The sequence below is a fragment of the Melospiza melodia genome, chromosome 21, assembly GCF_035770615.1.
Source record: "Melospiza melodia melodia isolate bMelMel2 chromosome 21, bMelMel2.pri, whole genome shotgun sequence".
Lineage (NCBI taxonomy): Eukaryota > Metazoa > Chordata > Aves > Passeriformes > Passerellidae > Melospiza > Melospiza melodia.
In genome coordinates, this window is record NC_086214.1 from 6163882 (window position 1) to 6184426 (window position 20545).

At 40.7% G+C, this 20545-nt stretch overlaps 1 protein-coding gene across 9 annotated transcripts in view; it reads right to left on the reverse strand.

Annotated features, from left to right (window-relative positions):
- GTF2I (general transcription factor IIi) overlaps positions 1 to 14500 on the reverse strand; it is a 72190-nt gene extending 57690 nt beyond the window's left edge. For 4 of the 9 annotated variants that reach the window (XM_063174154.1, XM_063174157.1, XM_063174156.1 and 1 more), the window contains exons 1-3: positions 14362 to 14497; positions 8694 to 8796; positions 7227 to 7365 (exon numbers count right to left, since the gene is read on the reverse strand). In XM_063174154.1, the coding sequence (XP_063030224.1) occupies positions 7227 to 7365; positions 8694 to 8789 (235 nt within the window). In that variant the 5' untranslated portion in view covers positions 8790 to 8796; positions 14362 to 14497. Of the gene's footprint in view, positions 1 to 7226; positions 7366 to 8693; positions 8797 to 13982; positions 14093 to 14361 lie in introns of those variants that run through there. The other 5 variants (XM_063174159.1, XM_063174158.1, XM_063174155.1 and 2 more) reach the window with 3 other exon arrangements.
- Between the last annotated feature and the right edge of the window lie 6045 nt (positions 14501 to 20545).

The window sequence follows — 20545 nt, forward strand, 5'->3', positions numbered from 1 at the left end:
CCACCTCCACGTGACATTTAATTTGCCAGCTCTTCAGGCCTGAAACTTTTGCATTCTCTGCAGTATGACAGGGCCATCAGAACATGAAAAATAATGCAAAACTGGGATATTGTTATATACCTGTAACACAGGTGCTTAATCAATGACAGCATTTAGGATTTGCCTGTGGACTTGGGATAAGACATCAGCTTCCATTTACAACTACATCTAATGTACCTTTTTGAGTGGGTGTTTTTCCTATGTAAGAAACTGATTCTCTGAAAATGCCTTTACTGCCAGCAGCTTCAGAAAGTGTACCCACACTTTCTAAAAATAATAAACAAACCAAAATTAAGATGACAACACTGCCCTCTTCATATGAAAATGAAAAGCAGACAGAAAGGTGGAGAAACTTTCTTAACTAGAAGACAAACCCTTATGGGTTTTTTGAATTACATGATTTTTATGCATTTTCTTAAGATCACATTATGCATCTGCCTCCTTAATCCCTCCCACAATCGTTGGCTGATTTTAATCAAGACTCACAGACAAGATTAAGTTTCAAATGCAGCAAGATTTGTAACAGCCCTGCAGAACTGATCAAACCTAGCAGGCATTCACTCCTCCTGGCACTATCAATGGACACACAAACCCTTGGAGGTTACACAGCTTCACAGGCTCTTCCAAAGCCCCTGCCACAATTACTGGAACCCTGAGCAGGATTCAGGCTACATCTGGGAGGGGATGTCAAGGACATATACAACAAGATCTGGTGCAGAAGAGGGATGAAGGGGCTGATTTATGGCTCACAAAGGGGAGGAATGGTTATATGGTAAAAGAATAGCATTCTGCACAGTTGTGAACACCCTGTGGAATTAGTTGCGCTACTCTTCTAAATTCAGCAGGACTACAACTATACAACTCCCAACAACCCTCATCTTGCAATGAGAGTCAATAAATGCTTAAGTGTCTCTTATTTTCTCTGACTGTCTAGATGTTTTGGGGTTCTTTAGAATATCCTTCCCTCCAGGTCTGACAGTCCAGCATTACACTCAGCTGGAAAAGGAATCTCCCAGCTGCCCCCATTCTAAGCTACAAATCCAGCACTGTCCTCATCTCACCAAAGAATAAGAAACAAAGAAATCAAGCTTTAGCAGAAAAACAATCTACTTAACTGAAACTTCCTCAAAAAAAACCTGAAGATGAGATGCTCAATAGAGAACTGCGGGCACAATTTGGTATCTGAAGCTGATCGAGCTCAGGACTCCACTAGCTAAAGAGCTGTCAGTCTCATAGCAGTTAAAATATCAGAAGGTTTTTAATCTGGTGTCTTTCAATCCCTCAGGGAGAGAAAAACAAGAAGTAATTTTAAGACTATGAATGTGACCCCTGCACAGGAACTCTGAGAGGCAACTTAAGAGCAACAACAATCTTGTGACACCACTCCTATACATGTATTTCATTATTTGTACTTAAGGAAAATTACTGCAATGAAAGAGGGAAAGTAAATGGGTGCACAGCTAAAAGCATTTTGCTTTGGTTATAATATCATTCACTCAATTTATCTGTGAGCTTTTTAAGGCCATCCATCTTTACAGCTCATGAAATTGGAAAATTTCCTCAATTTAAGAAAAGTAATTTTATAATTATCAAAGGATCACTTGAACCACACAAAAAGCAAATCACCTGAGGCAGAATTTAGGAGGCACGAAATTTCAGAAATACTGACTATCTACACTAAGTTTCTGTTTGTTTTTGACTCTTGAGGAAACAAGATGTGTGATTTCCAAGGAAATGGGACTGAACTTTCCCCACAGGATTTTAAACCAGCTGTTAACTTCACACCCCTTAGCTGACTAGGCAGAGACAGAACATTAAAGGTTTGTGGCAATCAAGCCAAGCAACCTAGCTGTACAAATTACTCAGAAGGATTCAAGGAGACAGAAGCCCAGCTGCAGATCTTCAAGCAGGTCCACAGTAGCCTAGTTAATGGGAAAAATCATTTTACTTGTCTGCAGATGATGGAATACACCCAAGAGGAAACAGATACATACCAAAAAACCATACCGAGGAGCCAAAGCTGACCAATCTTTCCCATAAGTTTGTGGAGAACTGCATTCCAGTCATTCTTGGATGTGTTCTTACATAAAGAACACCCAGATTCTGAGCATTCCTGAACCTACAAGAAGCTCTCCCAACCTGTGGCTGGGTGGACATGGAAGTACAGGTAAGAAGAGCAGAAGACCCTGGCCCAAAGTCTCTAGCAGGACTTGAAGTCAAACTCAAGCCCATAGCAGATGCACTGTTAAGATCAGTGTGGAAACCCAAGGCCATCAGAAGAAAAATGAAGGCTGCAAAAATAAAGGACCCATCCAAGATGAACCATCTACAGGTGCAAGATGGCCCCATCTCAGTCAATTGAGCCCAAAGCCCTGGCACCACCAAAGAAACAAGCAGCATGACTGGGAGAGCTGCCAGAAGTGGAGAACTAGCAGGATTAAGCTTCTCTGCAATATCAATGGTGTAGAAGACAGTACCAGTGGAAAGGCTAGCAGAGGCAACTGGGATTCTTGGAGAAGAATTGTCTCCTTGGCAAATGGGATGGAGGAACATATGGTGCTGGGTAAACATCTTTCAAAGTCCAGGACAGGTGACCAAAAAGGTGTTTCTGAATCAGGAAACTCTTCTGAGAGTTTCCCTTTTGACAGAAAGTTCTCTTATTTCCCTGGGGAAAATAAGGCTTCCTCTGGGTTTTGGGGTTTCTTTGGATGTCTTATAAACTATCTCCAGCTCACAATCAAATGAGAATGAATTCCACAGATCCCAAGAGAAACTGCCACGATGACAAAGATGAACACTGAAGAGAACAGCATTCTTCAGATCCCCAGGAGTAAGTCCCCTGTTCAGGACAGCTGATAACCCACAACTCCAGAGCAATCCAGAGATGACAATCCAGAGGCACTTTATCTTGCCAAGGCCATGCAAGAGGAACTGAGGACCACACAATACACTTTAGCAGGGGACAGCAACTAAAAAAAAAGGGGTAGCACTGTTAGAGCAAGATGTATATGATGTTGATTGCTTACAGTGCAGCAATATCTACACTTGTCCATAAGCTCAATATGAGCAGGTGCTCAAAGTACATGCTATTTCTATATACAATACAAACTTACACAGGCCTAGAATGTCTGACATTGCTGGTTACCCAAGGCACCTGTTCTGGATACAAGAACATGCAGCTCTACACTGATTTGAACAGTCTGTTTCACCATGACATAGGGCTCACAACCATCTTCATTAAGCAGAGTTCAGAAGAATACATTATCTGACTCAGTTTTAAATAATTAATGCCTGTTGACTGGTTTTTCGACACTTACTACACAACCATACTAAAATTTTTAAAAATGTTGTTATTATTCATTCCTAACATATTTTCTTAAGGTAATAAAGTAAATGGGCTATGGTCAGGGCTCATCCTTGCCCTGCAGCAAGGCATTAGGGAACCCATGTGGGTCAGGGTCATCATGAATGAAAGCCACAAGAAACCAAACTCCAGTGCTGCTTTCACTGAACCACTATTATTTTTATCAGTTCTACACCACTAAAAAGTGTACACACTACTGTGACCGTGGCCACAAGGGTTGCAGGATGAAGAGAGAGACGAGAATGTTGACCTCATGTTCAGAAGGCTTGATTTATTATTTTATGATATATATTACATTATGACTATACTAAAAAGAAATAGAAGAGAAAGTTCTCAGAAGGCTAGCTAAGCTAAGAATAGAAAAGAATGAATAACAAAGGTCTGTGTCTCAGCAGAGAGCGAGACCCAGCTCTGCCCTGAGTGGTCAGTAAATCCAAACATCCACAGGAGACCAATCACAGATGCACCTGTTGCATTCCACAGCAGCAGATAACCATTGTTTACACTTTGTTGCTGAGGCCACAGCTTCTCAGAAGGGGGAAAAATCCTAAAGAAAGGATTTTTATGAAAAGATATCTGTGACACACTACTTCCTTCAGAAACCTCATAAACACATTTGATCAGTTTAGCCCACTAAACTGTACTCATTCATTTTAAAAAAGCAGCAGGTTTGAAGCCTGAGTCCTACAAATTCTGAAAATGCTTCATACACTACTCAAATTACACAAAGGAACTGTGAAAAATGTGGAAATAAAGACTGAAGATATGTGCTGGCTTACAGAGAGTCAGACATAACCAGAGGTGCTTAGTAACTAGACTTCTGTTTCCATATTTAAAGAAATATGAAGGCACCCACAAGTGGAGAGATAATTCTCACTATTGTCAGCACGATGTGTTCCAGGGACTGACATCACAGATGAATTTTTAAAGGTTTAATTCTAACAGCAAGGTAAGAATCTCTTAGAAGCCTTTATCAGTCCTAAAGTAACAAGTCCTAAAGTAACAAGAACTCAAGTCTCGCTTGTTGAATATACAAAGAATTGTGTCCTTCCTGGATTCTTATAAAACACCTATTAAAATCTCAACTACCACTGCCTACTCCTTGCTTTCATACTCAGCTGAAGAAACAATGCAACAAGGAACTGTTGCCTCCACAGCTTTACATTGTAGAGCAAATGATATACTACAAACTTCATCAAGACCTCAAAGCTGCCAAAGGCGGTGATGGAATCAGCATCACCAGGAATATGTAATGCTATTATTCCTAAAAATTGTTGTTCTGAAGTAATGTTTTCTGGAATTATCAACATCATTCTCAGGGACAAAAGAAAACTATTTCCAGTATCAAGAGTCCCCTGAAAGCATGGGAGATGTGCACTTAGTGAAACCATGAAACAACAACTGACAATATTGGCTTTGTTCACACAGATCTACACCACAATGTTCTGCAAGAATCATAATGGAAACACTGTTTTCAAAGTTAATATTCTTTAGTCCTATCAGCCTGACAGCACAAAAACACAGCCCAAGAACAAGTATCTTGTAACTGGAATAAAGCAAAAGCTGAGGATTATCAAAACTGATGTAGGATTTAAACACAGACATGCATCTACAGAAACATCTCATACAGCCAAATACAAGCATGGATGAGAAGCCAGTGCTTCCCACATTACAAAATCTGAAACAGAGATCTAGCCAGGAGATCAAACAGCAAATCCCCATAATTTCTGATCCTCTACTAATAAGTGTGCCTACTACACAAAGTCCTTGGTATATCAGGGCCCATGATACCACAGTACTGGCAATAACACATAATACCTAGGATGTCAGGCAACAAAAACAAAACAAAAAAAAAGCAATCAGGTGAAAAACTGAATCCCTCCCCAGTACTCAGATAGCAGTTTTCACAAACAAGAGTATGCAAAGATTGTACTGGTAAAAAATGAAAAAATAAGGAAAAAGAAATTGATTCATCTTCAACAATTGTAACTTGATTCTGCAATCAAGTTACAATTCTACATTTTTATATCAGCTATCTCTTACAACCCAGCATTGTGTTGACTTTCCTTGGAGTAAATATGTGCACAGAAAGTCACCGTCCATGCCAGTAGAACAAAAAGAAAAAAACAGAGCCCAATTGTCTTAGGCTGCAAGATGTGCCTGGGGGGGTGTTCTATCCCCATCTATCAGAGCTGGGGCAGTTCTCTGCTGTCCTTGGGGCAGTTTTTTCTTTATCTCTCCCACACCAACCCTCCCTCCAGCAGATCTCTGCTGCCCATGGCCACTGAGTGTCCCTGCAGGGCTGATCCAATCCCAGCATCCCATGGGGAGATGCTCCGCCCAGGGGAGGAGCCAAGCATTCCTGCCTGGATCCAATCTGGGCCTGGCACAGCACAGCAGCCTTTGCCCCCTGCACTGCCAGAGGAGCAGCTTTCTGCTGCCCTGCATGGCCAGAGGGAGCCCAGGCCCATCTGCAGCAGCCCTGGAGCTGCAGAGGAAAACTCCCCCCTTGTGCAGGATCCCTGCTGCAGCAGAGCCACAGCTGGCACTGCAGGAGGGCTGAGCCCCCCTGGGATGGGGCTGGGACACCCCCTGGCACACAGGGGCAGGGACTGCTCTCACTCTGGCTGTGGTGTGTTTTTGTTTGTACTGTTGCATTTGTATTTTAATTTTCCTAATAAAGAACTGTTATTCCTATCCCCATATCTTTGCCTCAGAGCCCTTTAATTTCAAAATTAGAATAATTCAGAGGGAGGGGGGTTACATTTTCCATTTCAAGGGAGGGCTCTTGCCTTCCTTAACAGACACCTGTCTTTTTCAAACTAAGACACCTACCACAAACAACTCATCTTGGGACAGAACCTCCAAGACAATTTCTTGTAGCAGCAAAAGCATTTTTGGGAGTAAGTCTTTCTGTTACACACTAAATGCAGTTGCTTTCCAAGCAGTATTTAACCTGACAACAACAACTTGACAGTTTTTTAAACTCCTAATCAGACTGATTCTTCTATCATACCCTACCTTTGACCTCCATCTTCTCTCTTGCTCTAGGCAAATAATTTTGTTATTTATTAGGCAGTATCCACCACCAACACTTTCCCAAATGACTGCATCAATGCTCCTCTAAATCATCACTGAACCTTTGAAACCTTTCCCTAAAAATCCTGTCCTCTATGAATGAATCAATGAATCAAGTCCTTTGAACACAAAAGTTGCACAGTTTTACTGTAAAAATGAAATTAAACAAATAACACACCCTAGATGTACTTAAAGCAGTAGAAAAGTAATGCAGATGTAATTTCAAGTCATAATGTTACAGATGAGTACTTCTGTCTACTAAATAAAAGGGATATAAAATAGCTACATGAAAAAATACCATCTTCTCAAAACTGTGCATCTGCTTTAGTAAGGCATGAAGTGATCTCAAGAACCAGGACCACTTGATGTGACAGAAGTACTTCTCTACCTGCTCACTGCCTTCCTCCACTCTTCCTGAGTGGAAAAAAGTTTGGAGGAGAGGATACAAAGCAAAATTAACACACACACTAGGAAATGTAGATGCATTACAAGGGCTGACTGTCTAATACTTCTTATTGTACTGGTTTTCATATTATCTAGGAAAACATGAACACTTCCAGCCACTGTAGAAATAACACCATAAACAAGACCACTGTTACTGCTTATTTTACAGCTTGATTTGCATTAGCCAACATAATTATAGCATGCAGCCATGATAGACAGAATTTTGCCCCCAAAATCATTAATATTATGCAATATACATTATGCAGATTGTGATATACAAAAAGAAAACATTGAAACTTACAGTATTCCATAAAATCCGTCTTAAAATCTTCCCTAGAGTTGACAAAGGCTTTTCCTCTTTCAGTTCCAACAACAAAAACATTTCTTGCAAATACACCAATACAGGCAATTTCTGCCTTGGATTTGGAAAGTTCTTTACACTATAGAAAGAAAAAAAAAAGCTTTTATTATCATAGTTAAGATACAGTTAATAAAAATGTATGTGATTTCATGTAAAACAATTATTGCACTGCTGCCAGCATCCACCCTTCAGAAGATACTGTGAGCAACATAACATCAGCTAGTAGCAAAGCACAATTTACATATCTGGAATGCTTTTCATCAGAAATCTTAACAGTATTGTAGATTCATCAGCAAATTAAGACCTTGTATAGACTCAGAGATTGCATTGTTTTTAATTGAAATTATTTATGACATTAATCCATGTTCAATTACCACTTCCACATTAATCATACTGAGTGTCTTACTCCATCTTCAACAAAGCATACAGAAGTTTTGTATATTCACAGCACACTTCTCACACACCATCTTCTGCTCAGAAAGGTGGGGCTGCAAGGAGGATGGCTCCCTGTGGTCTGCCCAGCCCCAGGTGAATGGCCCCTGAATGGAAGGATTGCACCATCCCTGCAAACACCTACATATGTTCTGCCAGGAGAAATTTCTGGCAAGAATTAAGGCAGGAAGCCTCTGGAGAGAAAAAGGATCCCAAAAAAACGGATGAGATGACCAAGTAGTGATCACAGAAAGTCAGACTCACATAGGAACTAAATGAGAGTTTGCTACAGCCTATAAAAACACCAACAGTTGAGCATAGAAGAAGGAAGTAACACAAAGACTTAAAGAAGTAATGGGATAAAAGACTTGCAATATATTGTCTCATAATCATTCCTCTCAAAGCTTCATTGCTAATAAGAAAACTCTTGCTTATCATTTAAAAACCCCAATTTTAAATAAACAAATCTTGGACACTGCCTCAATTTCAAGGAAATGGGATGGGCATTTCCACTCACAGCCCTAGCCAACCATAAACCCCACCACACAATTTAATAACTTCTAAAAAACAGATGATATGCCAAAAAAAGAAGTATTTCCTGAACAAGTTTTGTTGGGTTTCTACAGCAGCTGAAGACAAGGCATTAGCCTCAAAACCATTTATTCACTCTACACTACATATGACAAAGACCAGAACATACTCCTGCCTTTCAACCACACTGTACCAAAGCAATCAACAAATACTTCCCATTTATTTGACAAAATAATTTTTAAAACAATCACACCACACCAAGAAACAAGATTACTGATAGCATGATTTATCACAACCAAAGATACAATTACAGCTGGTTGGACAACACACATTACGAATACAACAATCCATCTTCCCTGCTGCCCAGTGGGAAGCAATATACTGATGTAATCCTGCAAATACCAAGACACATTTATGATGCCAAAATTTAACTTCTCTACTAACCATTGACTCCAGTCCTGACATGAGGAACGTAACCACCATTCTGCTTTCCAAGGATTCCTCATCATGGATGGATGTTGGTCCAAGAATTTCAGCCATTTTCCTCCTGTAAAATAAAAGGAAAAAACCTTTACAGATACATACAACAGTGAAAAAAAAAATAAACCCCCTCTTATGCAAGCAAAGAAAAAAATAAATTCAAAATCCCGTAGAACACAGCCCACTGCACACAAGCAATTAAATAAATAGGTAGATTAACAGGAAAAAGTGCATGCTCTTCTTTCATGCTTCCTGCTGTTTCATCCAAAGCTGGAGCTAAACTGAAGATAAAATGTTGTACCATGATCAGGCCACAAACTATCTGTGCCCAGAAAAATGCATTTTAATTGATTAGCTGAATTTACATTGATTTTTCTTTCTTAGCATGTCTAAATAAACACAGCAACAAACACTGGCATAAACAAATGGCAAAGTGTAATTATGACACAGGTATAAGAACAACCTTCCCTTATAACTATGATAGCCTAGCTCAAAACAAACAATCACCATCCTGCCCCAAAATCACAACCTCAAAGACTACAGTATCAATAACCAAATTGTGACATTCTTATTTGTATATTTTTCAGTTGCAGAATTAACTCAAAGCTGAGTAGTCTCAAGTAAGGTACTAAAATTAATAACTAAATTTCAGCACCCCTTCTTTCTGTAAGTCATTCAGGAGATTTTCAACTTATTTAAAACATAAGTAATAATCAAGACTTGTTTATGCTTCTGTTGGCAGAATTGTTTATACAAAACTGATATAAGAGAATGAGGTTTCAGCAGCTTCTAAGAGCACATTTTTCTAAAACATTTTATAAGCATTTGTATCCCACAATAAACTTGGATTCTTTGACCATCACGCTGAGTCCCCATCTCTCTCTCTTCATCGCCAATAGTGGCTTTTCTTTTTCCTGGAACTGTTCAAATCTGCTGTGGACTGAAAACCCAGAAGAACACTGGAAGCTCACACCTCCCAGAGATTGAGCGAGCCAAGCTACCCCTCATGACAAGGACTTTCTGAATTTGCCATCTCTTCGGAACATTGAGAGGTTTTACTGTTTAATACTATTAATTTTTTATGCTTGTGAATACTTTGCTTGTTAAATAAACAATTTTTTCCACTTTTCCCCAAGGAAATCTTTACCTGAACCAGGGAGGGTTCTGTTTTCTGGAGGGACCTTTTTGCTGCTTCCTCCCAAATTTGCCCTAAACCAGGACAAATACATTTTTTGGCGCCCAACGTGGGGCTTGAGTGGAACAAACTTGTATTGCTAGCATTTTGGTTGTACTTATTCTGTATTGGAATAAAGCAGTCACTAGCCATATTGCTTGAATTGATAATGTCTCTCTGGGTGGAGGCCTTCATGTATCTCTGGTCCCCAGATTTTTTTGAGTTTTTAATACCTTTCTGGCCCCTAGGTTTATTTTCTTATCTGGAGATTGTCCCTAACATAGTTTTTACAGTAGAGAGGCACAGATTAGAATAGCTATTTTGCTTGGCATGGTGATAATTATTTATAGGGAGTTTGGAAAGGTACTAAAGCTTGTTCCAGATCAGTATATATACGTATATATATCTAAATTTAAAATACACCTACGGTAATATTTTCCCCCCAAATTATTACCCTTTATGCATGCATTTTCTACACTTTATGCATGCATTTTCCTGTCCTTTTGGTGTCTTTTTGGTGGTCCCTGGTGGTTGGAGACCCCAAATTCATACTGACCACTCAGGGAACTGGTAGAAGTTGGCACAGCCAAGCTGGCTGTGTTCCAATTCTTACAGAATGGGCATTGTGCAGTTCCAGCACATCCAACAGCACTGATTCAGCACAAGAAACCAGCAGCATTTTGGTAGGGGAGGATGAGGCAGGGGGGAGAATTCATCACACACCTGAGACCTTCCCAAAACCAAGGATAACTAATTCCATTTTTTCCTAGGTAATTTTATGGTAGTGAGCACCATGACTTTTTACTCAGCCTGCATGACCTCTGATACTATTAAGAGCAATTAAAAGAGTAAAACACAATTCCAGCAGCTGCTATTTGAAGTGTCCTAGTGCAGCACCTAGGCATTCATAAATTACATGGGAATCATGTAAACAAAATGAAATATTAATCACAGCACACCTCACCATCTGATAATTCCTGTCTTTACCACTGTAATTTTATTTACTTAGTCAACATGATGATCAGCTTCACTAAGAATTACTTTAGTTCTGTGTATCCATCAACACGCAGAATATTTGAGAAGTGAATTAATTTAACCTAAACTCTACTGGCACATTTTTCAGAGAGAGAAATTGCTGTCTTCATCAGTGCAAACTGTTACTTCGTATTTCTATACTACAATGGTCACGTACAGCAACCAAAAGACTCAGATTTAAAGATAAACAAAACTTTTTAAGTTTTTCTCACAAAGAGCTAATCCAACACTAAGCATCCATTCACATTCCATCACCTTGGAGAAAAAAAAAATCATCTGATCAGTTTACAGCAGGTGTCCAAAGTGGGCACCTTTGCATGGTGGCTTCATGCACCCTGTGTTCTCATTGGAGTACTGCTGCTTACCACAGCACACATCAGGCACTGACTGGGAAACCAATCATCCCACCACTCTTCAGCAGTAATCAGCCTCCTCCACTTGGTCCCTTTGTTATATTTGCCCAATTATCCCATCATCAAAAAAGCCAAACAATATTAGAGGTAGCGGCAATTTTGATTGAATAGCTTAAAATATATAAAATCAGATACACTTGAAATATTGACAATATAGTTTGGTTAAAATAAGGGATAATTTGGTTCCAATAATAGCGCACAAGGAAAAAAAAAATATCCACATGGGGTATGGAGTGCAGGATCCTTGGACCCCTGCCACCTCACAGACAAGCTTGTTATCTTAAATGCAGTTTAAGTTAAACAAGCAGAAAAAAAATATGAGATATATTTACAAAAGGAGTCTAAAAGTTGTTCCACATTGTGAGATACTGACTGAAAGATTTGTACACAAACAACTCAGCTACATGATTAGCTTATGGGGACACCTGCACTCATTAAATAGTCACCATGGAGATGTTTCTCTCAACCGTTTCACATACCAAACCTTGGGTAAAAGAAGACTGCAAAAAAAAAAAAAAAAAAACAACTGGCGACTCAATACATTTTGTGATTGAAAACACTGTTGTGAAGCCAAGAGAGGCTAATAAGGTATTAATGTACTTCAACTCACCCTTGGGTTACACATGCACACCAAGCTAGTATAATGTAAGCCAAAACTAACATAATATTATATTTACGCATCAAAGCAATAAATCTCTTATAGCTAGCATTTTCCTGGGACCCAACCAGATTTTCCTTTCTTTCTGTTAATTTTTAATAACTGTTATCTCTTGCTTCTTCCTGCCTTCAACATCTGCAGGAAAGGGGGTAGGGGGTGGAACCCCTCCTCTCCCTTTCTTTCTTGGCATTACACTTTTTAACTGTTTTATTATTTCCAAATATTAATTACTGAATTTCACATCCCAAACCTTGGGTAAAAGAAGACTGCAAAAAAAAAAAAAAAAAATGGTGACTCAAGGTGGAGAAAACAGAAATACATACAGGTTAGCAAGTGTGCAAAAAGTACAGAATGAAACTTGTAACCGGAGTGCAACCTGTTATGTAGAAACAACTTGAAATAGAACACAAAATAATATAATTGCTATGTAAAGACCATAAAGACAAGAAAACCCAGTAAAGCAAAACTCAGGTATTGTTGAAACAGGTACTGTTGGGTTCTGTTCTAAAGCAGAACCCAAATCAGCCAGGACGAGGCTCCTGGCGTTGGCCAGGACAAAGTGACCTGGGAGAAAGTCAAACCTCCATTGCACTTGTGCAGAGGAAATCAAGCAACAAACACCGAGGAAGAAGATCCTACTTCATCAAGAAGACCCTTGCCCAGGACCCCCAGAGGGCATGGCACCACAGAAGACTATAATATGAAGTACAAGGAGGCAGAATGGGCAGGGAATGGGGGGGCAGGGAGGTGTGGGCATAGGAGATCAATGTGTATTTAAACCTGAAACCTGTCTCCACAGGTACACATGTATAGAGGAAATATGCCCCACGTGTCCCACCTGGTAATAACATACCTGCTTTACAATTCTAAGCATAAAGTCCTTATTCACCAACTCACCACTAAGATGATTAGAGGGATGGAACAACTCACCTATGCGGAAAGGCTGAAAGAATATATTTTTGCATAAATATTAATAGCAAAATAAAGGGTAAGACCAATCTTTGCTCTCTACTAGATGCAGAAGAGAACTTAGTAACTGCAGATAAAGAAAAGGCGGAAGTGCTCAACGCCTTCTTTGCCTCAGTTTTTAGTGGGAAGATGGCTCATCCTCAGGACAACTGTCCTGGGTTGGTAGATGGTGTCAAGGAGCAGAATGATCCCCTGTTATGCAGGAGGAGGCTGTCAGAGAACTGCTGAGCCACGTGGATGTTCATAAATCTATGGGCCCAGATGGGATCCATCCTAGGGTGATGAGGGAGCTGGCAGACGAGTTTGCAAAGCTGCTCTCCATCCTTTACCGACAGTCCTGCCTCACTGGTAAGGTTCCAGATGACTGGAAGCTGGCCAATGTGACACCCATTTACAAACAGGATGGGAAGGAAGAAATGAAGTAGCCAAACAACTGATGCTTAGAATAAAACAGAGGAAGTTGAGGTACAGCTAAGGGATTTTGTGCCAAAGTGACTAAATGTTTGCCAAAGTGACTAAATGTTTATCTATAATAAAAAGCTTGGTGCATTTGTACCAGACTAAAATTATGTAGAAGACACCAGTGAAAGGCCTCCCTCCAGATGACCACAAGAAGGACAGGAAGCCAACGACCACCTGGAAAGATGAAATTGCTGATCCCAGCTTATTGATATTTGTTGATTCGGACTAACACAAGCACACTGGAAAATGCTTTGTAGACTTATAAACAGTATATATACTTGGTCAAAATTGTAAGTGGCACACGCCATTAGTGGAGCAGTGACTCCCAGCTACCCAGCACCACTTGCTAGCTTTCTTTAAAATAAAAGATATAAAAATAAAATTCAATTTAGCTATCAAAATTTTATATCACCCCGACAGCCCCCAAATTGGGGAGACACATGTGCAACACAAACCATCTAATAACCATGAGTTCATACTATGCAAATGACTTCCGGCGTGCATATCACGTCATTATGTTAGTAACACTAAGCAATACTTACTGTATAAAAACACCACAGCTGTTTACAAGGGTGGGTGGGTTAGCCGGCGAAATCCCCCTCACCACCAGCAGGCCGGGCCAGCTTCCACCACTGCCATGTCCAGCCCTCGCTCCGCTCCGCCCCTTCCCCTCCGCGTCCGACGGCCGCCGCCACGCGCCGCGCTCGGGCATGCGCGCGCCGCCCCGCCAGCCAATGGGATGCGGCGGCGCGGCGGCAGCGCCCCCTCCTGCCCGCGCCGGAGCGAGCGCACCCCCCGAGCGAGCCGCGGCCGCGACCGCCGAGCCGCCCTCAGCCCCTCACAGCGCCGCAGCCTCCGGCACCGCGCGTCACGCTCCGTCCCTCGCCCCATCCCGCCGTTCCCAGGCCCGCCTCCACTCACCTGCGCCGGGCGCAGGCAGCCCGGTTCCTCTGGCTGGAGACGCCGCACGGCTACGGGAGCAGCGCCGGGGCAGCGGGCGTTTTTCCGCGGGCTCTCGGCGCTACCGAGCGGCCCCGCTCCTCCTGCCGAGCCCAGCGCCGAGCCGGGCAGGGGATGATTGGCTCGCGCAGCCGCGGCGGCGCAGGCGCTCGCGGGGGCCGCCGGGAAGCGCAGGCTGCGGGCCGGAGCTCCCGCCGGGCAGCGCGCCAGGAGCACGGGCCGGGCAGGCCCCCCGCGCCCTCCCTGCGGCCGCGGCCGCTGCCCTGAGGGTGCCGGCGCCTCCGCACATCCCCCTGTTCGCTCAGAGCGGCCGCTCCCGCCGGGCAGCGCGCCAGGAGAACGGGCCGGACGTGCCCACCGCGCCCTCCTTGCGGCCGCGGCCGCTGCCCTGAGGGTACCGGCGCCTCCGCACATCCCCCTGTTCGCTCAGAGCGCCACGCTGGACGCACAGAGCTGCTCTCCAGAGCCAACGATGGGAGCAACAGCCTCCACCAGCAGGGAGCCTTACTCAGGGTTAATCATGACCTTCATAGTAAAACAGTCGTTTATTTTGTTTTCAGGGACGTTAAGCATAGTGAATGCTTATCTATGAGATTTTTTTTTCCTGGCTCAAAAGAGTCAAATGTTTTGTCTGACATCACTATTCCTTTTCTTTGAATTTAGGTTCAACATAGTAAACATGGATGGAAAATTTTTCCATTCAAAGGAAAATGCTACGCTTCATAATTTGATTCCCATTGAAAATACTGCAGCAAAACCCAAGAGATTTTAAATCAAACTACCACATTCATAAGTAACATTATTTACAGCGGTAGACTCCCAAAACTGCTGATGTATTTTCAAAATGTTCACAGTGTGTTTTAGAGATGGTCAAGAGTAACTACCAAACACTGCATCTTTAAGTAAATCTCATTTGTAAAGAAATTGAAGTATTTAGCTTCCTCCTAGCTGTAATAGATAGCAAGAAATCCATCTAGGGAATCAATGTCAGAAGCTGGAAAAGGTCCCTGCAGGATATGCTTCGGCCATTCTTGTACCATCACTGAAGGCTGTGGACTTGTGCAAATCAAATACCCAGCTGCAAACGCTGACCAGAGTACCCTAAACAGCTGATTTGAGTGATTAAAGAGATCATGGCTTTTATGGTTCCTTGTCACTGTTCAGCTGGACATAACTGTCCTCATAATTTACATTGTGGGAGACAAAAGCATTCTGCAGCAGACTATAAACACAAATCCCAAATCACAACCACCAAAACACTTGAAAACCCTAAAAAGGTTAGAAATCATCACCACCTGGTGAAACCAGTATATTTCACCCTGCAGTGGTGAAACCATCATTCACCACTGGTGAAACCAGTAGATTTCGCCCTGCAGTACTTGGATGGTTCCTTTTTGCAGACCCTGTGCAGGGGAAGGCATAGCTGCTGGTGAAGAACTTAAGCACAAGGGACACCAAATCTTTCTAAGCAGCCACAACTATTTACTATATCAATTTGTCAGTTCCCTTGCTGTTTACATGGCGTTTTCAGCAGAAGGCATCCATAACTTCATGCTCCACCATATCTTCATACTGGCATCTTCCAGTTGCACCTTACTGCACACACAGCTGATACTGAGCCTTTCATACAGATTTAGATGTCATACATACACCCTGCTCAAAAGTTACTCAAGCAAATCCACCAGAGGAGTTTACTTGCCCACAAAATGGAAGCCCACTGCCAGGACATCATTCACAGGTTGTGTCCAGACTGTTGCTCTGCAGGCATGGATTGTTCCGAGGGTGGAGAAGATGCCTTTTGATTACAAATCACAATCATGATTCATTTTGAGATTTATATGTACCAGCTGCTTCCTGCTGGTAATATCATTATTGCTATGACATGGATCCTCAGAAGAGTGGAAATTTGGTATTTCTCCAGGTCAGGATGCTTCCCACTCTTGTATATCCCTCTGTGTGAATCAACACATACAAGTAACCAAGGATAACCATCAAACTACAGCTGAAATGCAAAGAGTGGGTTTATTTCATTACCTTGCTAATAACACCTTGTGGAACACACATGGGGACACAGGCTCTGTTTGGCTTAGCTCATTCTAGTAGACATTGGAGACATACTAACTGCCTGCCTCTCAAAAACAAAAGGGTTTGCGTGTTTTTGACAGAGGATAAGCAACATTAAGCATGATAAATGGAGTTTTCTCGCACCAACATGTCTCACATTCCCAGCCGCAAAATCACTTTGATCAAAACTATTCTCTCCTCCTCACCAAACTTTTCAGTTTTTACCCTTTCCTCCCAACACATTCTCTATAACCTCCTCCAGCCACATAAACTATGAAGGTGAATAAAGTTAACTGAAGTCATAGAGTTAAGTCACACTTTGTATGGAATAGTGTTTATCCAGCATGATTGCAAGATGACTAACTGAAAAAATTTTTAATATTTAGAAATTTTAAGACTTCTAAATCTTTCAGAAATGTTTGCTGTATGCTGAATCAATGTTCAGACTAGAAGTAACTTATATGTTTTTAGCAGATGGAGTAATTAACAAATGTAATATATTACCATAATAATTGCTGCATCAGTTCAGAGCCTGGAAATTAAGAAATTACTTCTAGAAAAGATGTTCAGTGTAATACACAGCCTCCATGGAGTTTTGCTTTCAGATTCTTGAACCAAGTATAATAAACACCTGACTAATTAATCTTAGTATTCTTTCTAGATTTAAAATTCAAGAATGAGCCTCCTGGAAGAAAATGTTTTGATCGAAATTCCTTGGTTTAAAGTATTTAGAATCAACTTGCTTTTCTACTTCTGCTAGTTAGCCAGCTGGGCTTCAACAACACATTGAGAGAGGTTTTCATGTAACTGGCTTGTGTACTGTAGCTCTTCTAAAAAAAGAGGAAAACACTTAAAAATACCTTTTGTGCCAGAGGGTTATAGTGACAGTAAATATGCATTTTTCCAAAGTTCACAAATAAAACCCCTCAATTTAACATGCTATCCAAAACTGCAGGCATTAGTGATATGTCATGGGGACCCCTAGGGGCACCTTCTTCAAGCTAAAAAAGAAGCTGCCACTTTGAAAATCTGGCAGATTTGTCTGGTGAGATGCTTCAAAGAGCATACTGGTTAATAGGGATATTAAAATCATTCATGGCTGCTGAGTAATTCTTCATATCTCTGAACATTGCTGCTGTGATAAATGGATATGATTCGTGCTAACTAGATTGTAACTATATCAATATAAAATAAAGGAAAAGTATATGTGATTAGTGTTACAAAGCAGATGGGCCCCTTTGCAGATGTGACGTGAAAAACAGGACACAGGATGTAGTATTGAGATAAGCAAGATCCCAAAATAGAATTGGTCTTGGAATGAACAAAGTTGGGATGATTCCAGGTATATGCTTGATTATATTTAACATACTTGATTGTATTCATTTATATAAAGAATTGCTGCTCAATTAAAATTGCTGCTAAATTCAATTTTGTTGTTTATTAAATTAGACATATAGAACTTCATAGCACTGCCATTGCAGGCTTGTACAGACACTGTTGCAGCAGTTTGTGATTTCCTCCAGCCACACCAGCCAGGGACCTAGCATCTCTAAAATCAAAGCCAAAAGGGTTGTACACAAGCTGGCAGAGCAGGAGAGGTCCCAGCCACCAGCGGGCTTAGAGGGCCCTGCAGAGGATTCCAGGCAGCAGACAGAGGGACAGGAACAACTGGAATGCCTGAAAATCACATTTAATAATGGAAAATAAAAGGTGCACTAACAATGTGCAACAAAACATAACCTGTATACTGTATAGAGCTGTTCCAGAAGACCTTGAAATGAGGCAAACACAACCTTACATAGACATTATCTGAGGGCAGAGACAATCAGAAACAATACCTTATATGGAACACAAGATTACCCAATCGGAGGGCAGGGTTCAGAACATAACTTTATATGGAATGACTTAATCTACATAACTGTTCCCATCATTCCTCTCTTCTCACCCTAACTTAACTAGATGTTTCCTATCTTAGCTTCTTGCCTCCCAGGGCCTAATATTCTTTCCTTCTGTGACTTACCTACAGCCCATCCTTTCCAGGATGGAGTGCCACATCTCTCCCTTTTAGGTTTTCTTTAAAAAATTTTTAAAACATCTGAAGGTCTTCTGTAGTAGCTTTTGGCAAACAACTTAAATTTAACAAGACTAACATTAATAACTCTTTTAACAAAAACAAATCTTGGTATAATTATTGTCAAGTAAATCAAAATTTTAACAGGTAATCTAACATAATGCAATCACTACTATAACCTACAGTAACAATTCTATTTTAATCAACAAGAACAGTTGCCTTAGTCAACCTTTACCTTTTAAACTGTTTTACCTGATAATGTGTCATATTTGTAAAAGTATTGATGAAAATCAACAACAGGGAAACTGGTATTAATGATGAGAAGTATTTTTATAGCTACTGCCAATTGTAAACTGCTGATATTTTTGAGTTAAGAATGAAATGTGGTAATTATTTAATGGATTAAAATAATAATTTGGTTTTGGAAAGTGATTAAGGTTAAAATCTTAGGGAGTATATACAACTAATTAACATTGATATCCAACATTAAATTAAAAGATAAATAAAATCATTAAGTTGAATTAAGAAGACAGACAAGAACTACACCACTACAACAGAAATACTGAATAAAATAAACATTTGGAGGGAAATGAAAACCACAATTTTCATATAAGAAATTGTATAAAAATGTGTTTAAGTAATTGCTTTACAAATGCTGAAAACAATTGATTAAATAATTGCAAGGTTTGATAACACTATAGGATAAACTTAACTACTTTAAAGTATATTAAGTAAATCTATGGTCTCTAACTGTAAAAAGAGAAATAAGAACTAGAACTACTTTGCTAGCTTGTTACTAAAGTTATACTAAGTGATAACTAAGATAAATATAACTTGCACTTTGTGTAATCAAAATAATATAAAAATTGATAAGTGCTATGTATAAAATGAACTATTTACATTTCTTAAATTGAAAACTGGACAAAACAACTATTCAATTTGTTGAAATATACTCAATTATCTATATTTAAATCAAAATTTAAACACTATAAAAAATACTATCAAATTTATACAGCTCAATTAAATCACTCAAAGCTTAAAATATGAAGACACTTCCTCTACCTGACACTTGTAATAAAACTTTTTGGTTGTTAAGCTAATCTAAAAATCTAATTATTTTATTGAGACAATAATTGTATTCTTCAACATAGAGCGGTGTTGATGTCGCTGATGCCAGGATGTTATTGGCTGAAGTTGGTAAATTATAAAGACTGAAAAGATATAGTTGCCGCTAGGTATTGCCTAGTAATATCTGAAGAGCTTCAGGTGGTGGATTTTTGAAGCTGATAGACAGAATGGTGATATTGTCTTGCTAATTTTCTTTTTCACATGATGGTGTCAGTGCTTGGATCTCAGCCTTGGCTTTGTTGCTGCCCACTTTGGTGACGCCATTTTGTAGGATGGTGTTCTTGTTAAGATGGCAGTTTAGGAGGATGTAAGAGAATGGCAATTTCTGGAAGAGGAGGAGGGAGGAAGAGGTGGAGTGGCAGGAAGGGGAGGGTCTGGTGGGTCCAAGATGGTGTGACCATTACCATCCTGGACCGACAGAGAAGAAGGAGTAGGAGGACACAAGATAGCAGAAGGACAGTAGCTCATTTGCACCTCGTGGTGGGTTCCATCTCATGTCTTACTCATAGGGACTAAGGGACAAAGAGTAGGGGACAGCGCTGTCTCGGTTTGGATAGAGGTGGTAGTGGCTAAGATCATGTGGAAGGAAGGGGCATGTGAGGTGTTGTGGAGTCTCTTTTTGTAAAGTTTTGTTCCCACTGAGTCCCAGAAACCAACATAAAGTTGTTAGTAGCCGAAGAACTGGGGAAATTACAGAAGACCCACTTCAGAATCACTTTTTGTGCACGTTTCCAGACTTCCTTCCTATGATTAGCCAAAAGTAATTTTAACTATCCATATATATATCCCTCTGCTGGTTAGACAGACTCAAAACCATTTCACTCCCTCCGATTCAGCGATGGGCCAATGTTTCCCTCGTCCCTCCAGCTCCGTCACAGGAAT